Source organism: Brienomyrus brachyistius, chromosome 9 (genome assembly GCF_023856365.1).
Source record: "Brienomyrus brachyistius isolate T26 chromosome 9, BBRACH_0.4, whole genome shotgun sequence".
NCBI classification, from domain to species: domain Eukaryota; kingdom Metazoa; phylum Chordata; class Actinopteri; order Osteoglossiformes; family Mormyridae; genus Brienomyrus; species Brienomyrus brachyistius.
In genome coordinates this window covers 11,911,580-11,925,562 of record NC_064541.1, presented here as the reverse complement: position 1 = coordinate 11,925,562, position 13,983 = coordinate 11,911,580, and the positions used below count along the sequence as shown (strand labels likewise).

Here is a 13,983-nt window from a genome sequence, read left to right as displayed (position 1 = left end):
AGGCATCATGCATCAGGATACACATCATACCAGTAAGCGTGACAGGTAAAACCTCAAGCCTCCAGTTAACCGTTCATCATCGCAGGTGAAGGTCACTGATGCGCAGGTGGTCCATTGGGACATCTGGCAAACATTATGTGGTCTCATTTGGGGGGCCGGAGCAGTGGGAAAAACAACCTCAGCATGCATGTTAATAAAGCCCATTGTGCAGTGAACAGAAGGCGACCCACGGTGGGGGGGTGGCCGGGGGGACACACGAATGCTGGACGCTTTCACCCCCGCCCCCCCACGGTCCTGACAGGACTCTCGCAGGCTGCTGTCTCCGGCCTGCATGCGGTCTCGTCGCCCCCGTGCAGATACACGGAAGCAGGTCTGGAGTCTCCGGTTTGTCTGTCTGCAGCCCCCAACCACAACTTCACAGTGTTACCCCCCCCCCCCATTAGAAGCCACAACTATCTACAATTGCAGGAAGGAAGAGACAAGCCGCCAACCAGCGAACATTTCATTTCATACTGGTCAGGAGGGCTGATTGAATAAAGGGGGTATACAATACAGACAGCCGGGGGGGGGGGGGGGTGGGGGGGGGTGTTGTGAGCACACAGTAGACTGCGGTCACAGAAATATAAAGATAAATAAAACAAGACTAGACCATTGTTTTTGTTTGCCTCAAAGGGACGCAGATCACTCGACACGGCGATGGACAAAGCAGGGTGAGTGCCGCTGGGACCGAGTGCCATGTGTGATATGGCGATGGATTGTAAGGACTCGCTGGCACGCAAAGACTCACGAAACACTTCTGGAGAGCCCGTTGAGGAGCCACACAGACTGACAAACATTAAAACAGAAAAAAAGCCATGAAGGATGAGTCTCTGTAAGCATTTTATCAAAACAAGGTGCAATTAGACCTAAACGGGAAACAAACTTCTGGCAAGGAGCCGGCAAGCTGTGTGTTTACTTCCCAGCACTTGATGGCTTGACTCCCGCCATCTCAGCAAGGGTGTTGACACAAAAGCCCTCCTGGTTGGAATCGAAGGAGGCCACAAACTGCCTTATGGGTATTGACCATTTAAGTGCAGATGGAGATTGTTTTCAAGACAACACCGGCGATGGACAGAACTGGGAGATTGAACTTTCATTTCTTAATGCATAATTTTTAAAAGAGTAGTATACATTTTCATTTATTAGCAGAATTAATGTGCTTGGATTAGGAGACATTCCTAACAGGAAACATCTCACACAGTTCCTTCTTTTAAAGAGCTAAGCACCAAGCAAAACGCTTCTAGCTAAGTGCTAAAGTAGCACAACAACACTGCCTGAAGTGTAACCCAGACCTGCAGCCTCACGGTCACCAGTCAGCAGTCACCGTTACCTGGCCTGGAAGGTGAGATGGTGGGTGAGGTCCGATTCCACGTTAAGCAGGGGTTCCTCCCGGCCCTGCCCAGGGACCAGCTGGCTTTCCCGCAGACCCAGGCTCCTCTTCTCTATGTGGATGATGATGGGATCTGGCAGGTGACTCCTCATGATGAAGAGCGGGCTGAAGATCACCTGCGAGGGGGGAGTTCCAGGTGGCTGTCATGCATGGGGCATTCCACAAAGACACGGATCAAATCGGCATGATGAATCACGTTCATTCTGCTACTTAACAAGCTCAGTTTAATTAGTGAATGCATAAGCCCCTCCCTATTAAATACAATAAGCCCTAGCTTAACCCGGTTTAAGGTCAAGCCGTCTTTCAGGGGCCAAATGGGTGTTATAAACAAGATGCAAACACAGCTTTATGCAGAGTGCTGATAACACAGGGAGCATCTGGCAGCTGTTTCTCAGTGATGTCATTTGGGGATACACGGACATGCGAACACACATAGGCTTGGTGCTCTGCGGTGGGACGGCAGACGCAGCCCCCGAGGGCCTCCCTGGGATCCTTGGCGGTGATGAGAGACTGCTTACTCTGTTCTGGAGCTCCACCGCAAGCACTGGGACCCAACATTACTGTCTGACTGGGTTTACCACACAGAAAACGGGCCAATTCTGTTCCTCCCCTATGGGCCGCCAGGAGACCGGAGTGGGAATGTAACACGTCCACATGGACTCATTTTCACACCCAGAGGAAATGGGCAACACAAGTAGTCTCATTACTCAGAGTCACAATCAGCTGGGTGTCGTGAGAGAGGTGGGACAACAATCCACAAGCACACGGTGATCACTGTGGAAAACTACAGCAAGAACAAACTCGACAGCAGACAGGGCTTCGGGGAGGGCGGCCTCTTCCAGGACCCCTCCCCCAGCATGACGTGAAGGCACTTGACTCAGAGTCGTCACTCACCATCCTCTGCTGCATGTGGGAGTTGGGTTCGACTGTGATGAGGGTACACCACACGTACAGCAAAGAGCCACTGGAGCAGGGAACCTGTGAGAAGAACCGGCCCGGCTGGTTAAAACCTGCACAGCACGCCCAGTTGCTGCCTATCATCAGGGATAAAGTGGGCACCATTTTCCTCCTGGGGGAGCAGGCCAGGACCGATTATGGTGTTACCCAGAAACGGAGGTGGTGTCATGGTTATGGGTTTCGTCCGAGGAACGGAGGCACCCACAAATGAAGTTATAATTGCTCTGGCGCGTTTTCGAAGCACTTAACACGATTACAGCAACGCTGCCACCCGCTGAGTCTCCGCTGCTCCTGCAGAGCTGCTGCCCAGCTCTTCTGCAGGGTACACAGCCATAGCACCAGGCTTCATGTTTACAGTCAGCTCCCAAGAGACACTGAGGACCAGCCTGTCCCTTGGCTTTCGAGAGCTATAACAGAAAATCCCTCTCAAATCTCAGCTACTAAAACATCGTATAAGGGGCGAATCTAGCACAGTAAATGGTGAAAAAGAGGCTATGAAAGCAACAGGAGTCAAGGGGATTTAAGCCCTGCCATTGTGTCCTCTTTAAGGCTTTCCTGGCGTTAGCCCCGTGTGCGGCCACTTCTCTTTAAGCCTCCCAGACGCCATGGCCTGTTTGGACACGCTTGATTTATTAGTGACTGAAACGCAGGGTTTTAAAACGAGGGTTTCATTCGGACATCGTCCGCAAGTCATGCAGCCAGAGGGTGTCCCATTGGCTATGAGCGCCGCGCTGAGTGCAACACTTGTCCCCGCTGGCTCTTATAGGTGTTACAGACCAAACACCGGCATGTCGGTGACGCCATCTGGTGGCCAAGATAAGTAATGTGGGACAAAGATGCGAAGAGTCTAAAGATGTTCAGACCTTGATATCAGAAAGGTTGGTGAGAAGAAACAGAGGGGAACTGAGAACATTTCAAACACTAAAACTTCAGAGCAGGGCATTTCAATTTCTTTTAAACCAACGACCCCCTCAAATAAAGAGAAACCAATACTAGCGACCCCCTACCACAAATGTCAACTAAGGACAGGCAGAGGGGTTGATCTCCCTTGAAAATAATGGGCCCCAAACCACAAAAACAAACCCCTTTAGTGTTTTTCATGTTGCGTGAATCGTTCGATAATTTCATTAATGTACAAAACATCTCTATGGAGCCCCTGCCCCATAACCCCTAGGGGGACGTGGGCCCCAGGCTGAAAACCCCCGCTCCAGAAGTCCACTGGACGAACAGGGCCACCATATTTAATAGCAGCCTTTACAGGCATTTTTCAAATCCTGCTTTTAATTTCTACTCTCTCAGCATTATTCCATCTCAAAGGACATTTTAAAGCTATTTAAAAGTATTTAATTATATAACTGTTTAATAGGCATTATCTGGGGACGTGTACACACAAACACGTATGTCAGCACCCTCACCTGTACCACAGAGCTGCCCCCCGCCTCCCAGCGCTCCAGCCTGACGTCCTGGGACCAGTCCTCATCCCCGCGCGCCCGCACACACAGCTCGGTCATCTCTGCATCCTCCAGCACGTAGGAGGGCAGCTTGCAGCCGGCCTCCAGGCAGTCCACGTGCTCCCGCACCACCGTCTGGCCATCGGGGCCTACGTAGTGCTGCACCACCCGCAGATCGATGTCCTGACACAGGTAGCTGCACATCACCTGCCGGCCGCAGATCACGATCTGGGGGGGGGGGGGGGGGGGGGGGAGATAAAGCGTAGAAAGATAAGAGACAAAACCCCAAAGTAAAGCTGCGGAGCATGGGGGAATTCAGCATATTGCATCATGAGCAACAGTGCCTTCGAGAAAAGAAACAAAAAAAAAAAAAATTACCAAATGTGTCAGGCATTACTTAAACCGCTCTAAATGGGTCCTGACAGCATTGCTCGACAGCCGGTATTTCCTTTGGGTCACTGTCTATCACTGGAGACCCAAGCCTGTCCTCTGGCACCAACGCGCATTTTTCCAGCCCCCTAGCAGTCGCCGGGGACGCAGCATCTGGAACAGGCAGCCTGAGAGATGGTGTGCAGCGCCAGGGAGCGGCTAATGAGTCAGGGGGAGCTCGGACGAGATTAGGGGAAGCTTCTCCGCTCGACGGCCTCATCCATCAAGCCGTCATACCGCCCAGGCGTCACGAGGCTGCCGCCCCCATGCACGCACACACACTTCTGAGATGCATTCTCATTTTTCTCTAGGCACTCCGGTTTCTTAGTGCAATCCAAAAATATGCAGTTGGGTGCACTGGTATCTCTGAACTGCATAGTGTGGAATGGTGCATCTGTCCATGGTTCCTAGTGCCCATGCCGCCTGAGACAGGATCCAGGTGTACAGTGACCCTTTACTGGGCAGGAAGTTACTGAAAATGGATGGATGGAATTCTGGTATAACAAGAGTACAACAGCACATCCTCTTTGTGGGATCTGGGGCACGTCCGTAATTGCTGCGCTACATATATTAGGCCCATGGCAACTGCGTACGCTACACGTGCTTGAGAGCGTCGTTACTAAGGACACTACTGAGGGTCCACCAGGACTAAAGCCCCCGCAACATGACCTCAGCAGAACTGCAACACATCAAATGCAAAGAGGTCAGTCAAGGCGTTATGTGCAGCCAGCACTGCAGCACTCATGCATTTTAAATGGAACCTGGCGTGAACCGTGTCACTCGTACCAATGAGAACAAGATGCACAGCCAGTGGGGGGGTGAAGCAGCCTGTTTTGTCTGGGGGCTACAGAGATGTGCAAGGCACTTGACAATATTTACATAACAAAGCGCCCGCTTCCTGTCTGCTTCCATTGCTGTTTTCGAGCTCCTCGTGTGTCTCCAGCTGTTTAAGCATGACTTACAAATTCATTCCTCAGTTAACACCCCGAGGGAGGGGCTGCCGGCTGAGGCACCGCCTCGCTGTGCTACAAAAGACAAAGCAGGCCAAGGGCCAGTTTGCAGATAGGTGAGCGGAGGTCACATGACCTCCGACCACAGTGAGGAGACTGGCATATTAGTGGTCAATCTGTCCCTAGTGACCAGGTTTACACCTCCTACAGCAATAACCTTAGAGTGTACCACCTCCTGTACTAATCATAGAATGCACCTCCTCCTGTACTAACCTTAGAATGCAACTCATCCTGTAATAATCTTAGAGTACACTGCCTCCTGTACTAACCTTAGGGAGCACCTCCTCCTGCACTAACATTGGAGTGTCGATCCTCCTGTACTAACCTTAGAGTGCACCTTCTCCAGTACTAACCTTAGGGAGCACCTCCTCCTGTACTAACCTTGGAGTGTCGATCCTCCTGTACTAACCTTAGAGTGCACCTTCTCCAGTACTAACCTTAGGGAGCAATTCCTCCTGTACTAACCTTAGAGTGCACGTCCTCCTGTACTAACCTTAGGGAGCACCTCCTCCTGTACTAACCTTAGGGAGCACCGCCTCCTGTACTACCCACAAAGGCACATACCTGCTTCTGAACTCCGTTGAGCTGATGCACCTTGATGATGAGTGAAGCGGTCCTGCCTTTGTACTGGATGGTGCGCAGCAGCATCCCCACGTTGTCCACACTGAATGGTTCGGACCAGCGCCAGTTCCCCCAGCCCTCAATGCAGATGTGCAGCAGCTGAAGGGGAACACAGACAGAAACACACGCACAGAAGTTTTAGCTTTTGATGCCCTTATTTATGCCTGTTCAGATGGCAAGTAAACAAAAAGAGGCTTTGTTTAAAGATCATTTGTCAGAGAAAAGGTTCCTGTTTACCGATGGTCTGAAAATGCAGAGGGACTGAAGCAATCACAGAGTGAGTCGCACACTACAGCTCACCGGGAAAACTCAGAATATTTGGAAGCATATTTGAGGAACATGTGTCTGGGTTCTAATAAGGTCTAGATTATTATTGGGGGAGAAAAAAAAACAAAAGGATCTATGTATCTATCTGTGGGGAGCATTGTTCTGTGAATTTGGAGGACAACCAAGAAACTGTAAGGTTGGTTGTGCTCTGAAGCAGGAGAAAGCATGGCCAGTACCCAAGCAGTGGGTGGGGTGGGGTGGGGGGGGGGGGGGGGCACGCGACGGAGACTTCTCCGGTGACGGCAAACAGCAGGTAAAACCAAACCTCCCCACTGAGCTTGGTGACCTCTGGTCTTCAACTGACCGGAGCTTTTCAGAAAAACAAACCAGAGAATAACTGACAAAAATGCAAAGCAGGGCTGAAATATTGAAGTTATTACAAGATGTTGAACGTTTATCCCATCTGCTGAAGAAGAAAGAAAAAAAATGGCTACGGAGGTCAGTGCCTGAGTGGAGCACGGTCAGGGGCTTAGTTCCCTCGTAACTCATGTTTCCCAACTTTTTGAAGACATATTCCATTACAATAACACAGCTAATCAAAGCCTGAATTCAATTTTAGAGATCATCCTCTTCACTGTGTTTTCTAAGTGGAAATGACATAATTTCTCAGATCCCCGGTTGATATTACTCGCCGGGAAGTGGCAGAGTCATCCAAACAGCACAGGGACCCAGCACACCTCAGGCCCGTCAGCGATGCCCCCACCCCAAAGCCAGCCTTCAGAAAAAAACTATAATATAGATTCTCTTCTGACTTTGAACAGGCCGTTCAAGTCACTGGCCTGCCAGAAAAGTGGCAAAACAGTGACGTCCGGGCACCGGTTATATATTTTTTGGGTGGGGGTTTACAGAAACGGAAGGCAGTGTGAGAACAGTCCCTGGTCCCCCATGTCTGAGCGGACAGTACCCGTCCCCGCCGGAAAGGAAAGTCCACAATGTCCATTCAATGGAGGCGTGTGCCTTGGAAAGTGCCGGTTCTGTGACGCGTCCACTGTGCGCATTGGGCAGAGACAGAGCGATTAACGCAGTGGTTCGTTTTCTGTCCCCACATGCGGAAAAGTTCAGACAAACATGAGTTCACAACCCCAGTCCGAGTCCAGCTCCAGTGTCGGCCTGGTTATTCAGAGCTTAGGAGTGGGATACTTCAGTCTACTGCCAGAGTGCTAATTTCCATTTTGCAACATATTTAAATTATTATAAAGTTAGCATCTCGCTCAGCTAAAGTCCCGCAACTGCAAGTGTCATCTGCAAGTGGCATCTCCACGTAATATAAATTAAAAACATTGTGAACATTACAGGGGGTGCTACTTCTCCTCTCCTGCAGAGGGCGCCCTCTAGTTGCCCCCTTTGAGTCAAAGGGGATGCTGAGCAAAAAGAGGCAGAAGATTTCTTTGGGAGAGTTTGGCCGAGCTTCTGACTTCCTCACGCTGCTGCCCTTTCTCTGCTAGATGAACGGCGATATTTGTGATGCGCCAGAAAGGGCTTCGGTTTTGTAACTGTGGGCTTTTTTCTGTAGGGTGTTTTCGGCTGTTCTGGCAGAATTCAACTGGCCCTGGAAAGCAGCTGTAGGTGCAGTACGGGGGGCTCTTCGTGACTTCATGCAGACTGACAACCAAAGTGGCAAAGGGTCTGTGACCCTTTCCCTACATGTACTGACTGTGGCCCATAGATTGTGTTCTGAAGCATATCCTCCTCATAGGAGAAAAGAGCTCAGTTAACAGGAAGGGCCTTGGTGGTACTTGGCAGTATTTTATACTTGCTGGTTGTTCCTGCGGTGGTCTCCGCTGGCGATCTCGCGGGTGTCCAAGCATTATCTGTAGCAGCTCTATATACATCGTTTCTCAAACAGATTCAGTCCGGTCGGTTGTTTTCGTCTGGCGGTTCCATCGTTAGCTTTTCTGGCTCCACTGTACGCCACTAAGGTTAGTTAGGCTGGGTTTGAGGGCGCATTGGGGGGGGGGGGGGGGGGGGCGTGAAAAAGGGAGCACTTCCTGGAGCCCCTAAAATTCAGATTCCTCACTAACCACTCAGAGGGAAGGGGTCACATGACACTATAATAAATGGCCGCAACTCAACCCAGCGAGGAGTGTGGAGCGGCCCAGCCTTTGGTGTTTAGATGTTTATCAGAAGAGTTTGATGCTTTTTTATCCTCTAGCACAACACTGGGGCTGAAAGGGCCTATTTTTATTTCGACGGTTAAATCCCTGTGCTGCGACTCCCACCGCATGACATCCTCGCGCTGTTTGGCCATAAATCTGCGCTGAAATCAGATTTCGATCTCGTTATCAATATTTGCCAAGGGTATATTGCGAAGAAAAACTTCAAAACATTTTTTACCATAGCTCTACCTCCCCTAAGATTAGAGAGCTTAGAACATGATTACAGTTGGCTTGGTTTAGCAGCCGAGCTCCAGTATGTTTCTGGGCTCCAGTTTCCACTGGAATGAACGCATCTGGTCGGGAATTATTAGAAACTGGCAGTTATGGTTAGCACTGGCTCTGGAGTTAAATCGTGGGTGCTTTAATTTTTACCTCTAATGGTGACCTTCCGCGACCTAAACACCAAACCCAACAGTAAAGCAGTCCGTAAGCCACAGCTCCACGTTATGTAGCTGCAGCTTAAACAGGAACACATGACTCCTGCAGAGAAATTACCGGGGACATAAAGTGTGTCACCCTGGCCCAGCACCGAGCACGGCTCACTGAAACGTGAAATCACAGCTGCCATTTAATCGAATTATATACATAACAAAGACACCATATGTACACTACTATATAAATTAAGAGCTACAGGAATTTAAGCGAAAACAGATTTTTTTCTGAGCATATTAAAAACAATCGCAGCCTGGTTTCATTGGAAATCGACCCCGATGAAGATGATAACGTACTAAATTAATCTGCAATGGCGTACTTTCGAAAATAATCCTTCATCGTACCTGACCCCTGTGGCAGCACGAGACGGCAAACAGAGAATGAGCACTGGGTGCGCACAGCTGCTTTCCCTCGCTGTCAGAAATGCTATTAATTATCTGACGAGTCAATTAACTGACAAAAGCCTTGCCGCTGTGATTAGCCGAGCATCTAGGGTAAAAACAACAAATCATCCCTTCGACAATGTTTTAAGGATCCCCCCTCGTAAGATCTGCACAGCATCACTGCTGAAGTGCAGAAACTGCACAGACCCGATTGCGTCACGGCGCCTGGGCCCACACCGGATCAGCGCCATGACCACCCGACCCATTTTCTAGCATGGGCTGGATGCGAACAAAGCAGCAAATGTTTATGAACACTGACAGTGCTTTGAACATAAACACAACAGATGCGTCGGAATACGGGCAAAGACTCTGTACGATCTTCAGGGAATCTGTTTATTCTGTTTATTATTAATGTTTTTTTTTTTTTTTGCTTGGCTGATGCTTTTATGGAAATATGCTTATTATTTTACCCAGTTAAACAGATGTCTGTTCAGCCAGCGATATTCAGGATGAAGAGCTTGTTCCGAGGCCCTAGTGCCCCCTTACCTCCTAGAACTGAGCTGTGCAAGATTCGGACCCCTGTCCCCCGGACTGGGACAGTGCGTGTCGCCATGCGCCGTGTGGACAGACATAAAGCTCGCCTGCATCTCTCCCATTAACGACTCATTACCGTATAACACCCAGCTGAACCCAACCATGCGTATCCAAGTCTATAGTAAGAAAAAAAAAAAATAGTGAAGACGAAAAATGTGTTTTTGCATACTGCAGGCATTCTCAGGGATGTGACGGGCTGCTTCTGGCCACCGCCACGGCCGAATCAACGTTCTCAGATTCTCCGTGGAATGCCAGACTAACCCAACGTGGTCACTGCACCATCGCAATTATTCTTGGGGTCTCTAGCTAGAACGGGTAAATTGGAAGCATACCGATTTCCTTTGCATTGTTGTCCAGAGCGGTGCGCTCCGACACAGAAACAAAGGCCCGTTGTCCGGCGGCCGAGGAACGAGAGAACGGCGTGTGTTTAATAGAAAACAGGTTTCCGACGGGAGGAGAACAAAGGATGTTAAATAACAGGTCCTTCCGAACTGGGAGAGAGCAGTGGAAGGGCAAACGCCATAGCGTTAGCTCTGACGCTAAGGGCTAAGGTTACAAGGCCAATGCAAGGGGATACGGCGACGCTTAAATAGCTGTCTGGTTTGTCTATTATTTGGATCACCATGCCGACGAGAGGAAGGGACATCAAAGAACCAATTTGCAATTTAATGCAGCGGTTTATAGCTGGGAGCAGGTAGAGAGTGACAAACAATGGGAACAAGAAAGGGGGTAGAAGTGGGGGGAATTATTCCCAACAAAAAAATTCCTGGCTGACAGACGTTCCAGACATACTGGGTTGGGATCTTCTCCAGCGATGCGTGTCTCGTGTAGATGACTAGGCAGACGGCGGAGGAAGGCAGAAACCGCAAAAAAGCAGCCATGGCTACCACCCCCGCAAGCCCCCTATGGAGGCACGCTCGGCCCCCCACCCCCCCACTTCAAATATGCCTCTCGAGGGTGGACAGTACTGAGCCTGCAGCAACACAACTCTGGCCTGGCGTCAGACTCATCAAAGACGACTCTGCGTCTCCCGAAGGGTCCAGGGAATGGCTGGCATCACAAAATCAAATCCCGATGAATGCCGTCACACACACATCCAGTCTTACCTAAGACTTAAGAGCTTATATATTCTGAAAAATATCCCTAAAATCTTATTAGGCTAATCAACTGAACAGCAGCAGAAGGGCTTTGGAGGAAGGAAAAGGCCATCTTCCAATGGGCAAGGGGCTGCATACCGGTTTGGTCCAACAACATGTCACCGGCAGCCCTCATGGACTGAGACCTGACCATATGCCTGGAAATCCCAGAGTCATTTCCACTCATTCAAGACCTGCTCTTTGCACGAATTCCATAAGCCTTGGTAATATGTCGCTCCTGGATACCACATACGCTGGCTGCATCAGAACGAACTACAAGAAGGAAGTGAAAAAGTCATGATGACTTGCGGCAAGCAAGTCCAAAGTTTACGTCTTTTCTGGTTTCACAGGTGCAGCTGTGGTCCTGCCTCGGGATAATTCCCCTCAATTACCCCAGTCAAGCACAAGTCCCTCCTACGGACTCCAGCGTTCCGTGAATCCAGAGTTTAATGAACTGTACTGGCCCAACCAGCAGGTGCTGAAGTATTTACTGTGAACAGTGTAGCATGCTGGGGGGGGGGGGGGGGGGCTTCCAATAAAACAAGACATGTTAACAGAAATATAATGGCGAGAGGCGTTTAAAAATAGACAAGGGCTTCATTATTTGTTATTTTTACAAGGTAACAGGAGAGAACTGGTGTCGCTACTGGCCAGCTAAGATCGGACTGCAGAATGGTGCCATCACTCATTTTGCACGGTGGAACCCGAAGGAAAACGCAGGCCTCGGGACTGCAGGAAAGACCAGTATATTTTCTTAATTACTTACCCGCTGGCTTGTCGAGGAATCCACGAGAAAAAACAAACAGACCTTGAAACGTAAATTTGACTCCAAAATCAAAATTATAAGAAGATTTATCTTCACGTCTGTTTGATTTTCGACCCCTCAGCCATGCAGTATTCCACCAATCAAAATATAGGCCTCCTAGCAGATCAGCATGCAAAACACGAAGAAACACCAAATAAGGTTGCCAAAAATCAGGGCCGACTTCAGGGAAGATGTCTTGGCTAAAACAGTGCATCGGTTTGCAGATGCAAATGGCGGCAGGCAGCAGAAGTCTTTCTGTCATACCTGGTTTTCAGGGGAGCCCATTCCACCAGACCCCACCGGGTGCATCGCAACCTAGGTGGCGCAGTCGTGCATCGGCTCCTGTGAGGCAGCACCTAGGAGGGGCCATATATCTGTCTGCACCCCATGAAAGGAATTAGGAGCGAGCGGGACACCCAGATAAATCATTGCCGTCATGCGCCGCAGCCCCACTGAACCCGAACGGTCTGGTGTTGCGCTCGCAAGGTTACCACCAGGAGAACACAGGCCGCATTAGCAAAGGTGGACAGTTGGCATGTGGGCCAAAAAGCAAGACCACCAGGGTCATTATGGACAGAGGGTCAGCTGGCACACGCTGAACAGCGGGAAGGGCCACTGTCTGGCAGGTGGACTACAGCATCTGCTCCCAAACAGGTAGGTCGGTCCATTTGTCAAGCAGCTTTTTACAAAACTTAAATGTTTGCTTCTTTAAAACCATTGAAACAATTTAGCACATTACAGTGTATTCTAAATTCTGTGAGTGTAGTGTGTGTCTGTAACTGGAAGGTGGCTGGTTCGAGCCCCGACTTCGGCAGAATAGTCACACGTCTTTGGGCCCCAGAGGAAGGTTCTGAACCCCCAGCTCCACGGGCGCTGCTACAGGCAGCTGCCCTTCGCTGCCAAGCTTGCTGTCACCTACGTATGTCTCTCTGTGTTATTCACAGCAAAATTATTATTATTATTATTGTAGAAATAAGAGCTGGGAGAGCAGTCATTATTAACTCGCATGCAACCTTAAAGGCTGTAGCAGATGACTTTGGACATACTTACGGGCGTGTTCTAATAATGTTCTCATAATGTTCTCATATTCTGTTCGGAATAACTCTGCCCCAAGTTTGCCACCACCGCCCACCTGTAGGCCAGGCCTGGCGCAAATGCAGGGCTCAGACCACCAGCTGGGGGGCCGTGGGCTTGCATTCCCGACGCACTCATTCCAAAGGCTGAAGAACACGGCTGCTAAACATGTCTGCTGTTGAGGCAAATTACAGTTTATTCCCATTATGAATATTCCTTAAAGGCACTTAATGTTCTTTCAGTGCAGAACACTGTACTCCCTTCCTCAGCCACACAAACCACAAGGATTTCCATCATTGTGCATATCCTGTACGGAGAGGCCAGACATTTCAACCATCTTGACCACATTCTCCACTCAAAAACTCCAAGACCATAAAAAAATAAATAAAACGACGGATGGAGGGTGGAGCTGGGGGGGGGGGGGGGGGAGCAGGTCCCTGGCGTCTCTGGCAGGGAGGTCATGTGAGACACACCCCTGCACCAGCGCACACATCACTCTGACAAGCGGGACCCACAGGGTAGGCGAGCTGGGGGCCGGGGGGTGTCTGTAGGTCTATCACTGTTAAATTAGTGGGGTGTGAAGGCATGCCACAGCAGAACTGGGGAAGCTCTGCTCTGACAGAGACCAGGCCACGGGAAAAGAGGCTAGGAGAGGCGAGGCCAAGAAAAGCGAGGCCAGGAGAGACGAGTCCAGGAGAGACGAGGCCAGGAGAGGCATGGCCAGGAGAGGCGAGGCCAGGAGAGGTGAGGCCAGGAGAGGCGAGGCCAGGAGATGAGAGGCCAGGAGATGAGAGGCCAGGAGAGGCGAGGCCAGGATAGAGGAGGCCAGGATAGGGGAGGCCAGGAGAGGCGAGGCCAAGAAAAGCGAGGCCAGGAGATGTGAGGCCAGGAGAGGCGACGCCAGGAGAGGCGAGGCCAGGAGAGGCACGGTCAGGAGAGGCGAGGCCAGGAGAGGCATGGCCAGGAGAGGCGAGGCCAAGAGACGAGGCCAGGAGAGACGAGGCCAGGAAAAGCGAGGCCAGGAGATGAGAGGCCAGGAGAGGCGAGGCCAGGATAGGGGAGGCCAGGAGAGGCAAGGCCATTATAGGGGAGGCCAGGAGAGGCAAGGCCATTATAGGGGAGGCCAGGAGAGGTGAGGCCAAGAAAAGCGAGGCCAGGAGAGACGAGGCCAGGAGAGAC

At 50.5% G+C, this 13,983-nt stretch overlaps 1 protein-coding gene across 1 annotated transcript in view; it reads right to left on the bottom strand.

The window, feature by feature from the left end:
* Window positions 1–13,983, bottom strand: part of LOC125749095 (intermembrane lipid transfer protein VPS13B-like) — a 209,711-nt gene that overhangs the window by 14,365 nt on the left and 181,363 nt on the right. The window contains 4 exon segments of the mRNA XM_049025986.1: window positions 1,370–1,545; window positions 2,324–2,407; window positions 3,802–4,065; window positions 5,841–5,996. Coding sequence (XP_048881943.1) covers window positions 1,370–1,545; window positions 2,324–2,407; window positions 3,802–4,065; window positions 5,841–5,996 — 680 coding nt within the window.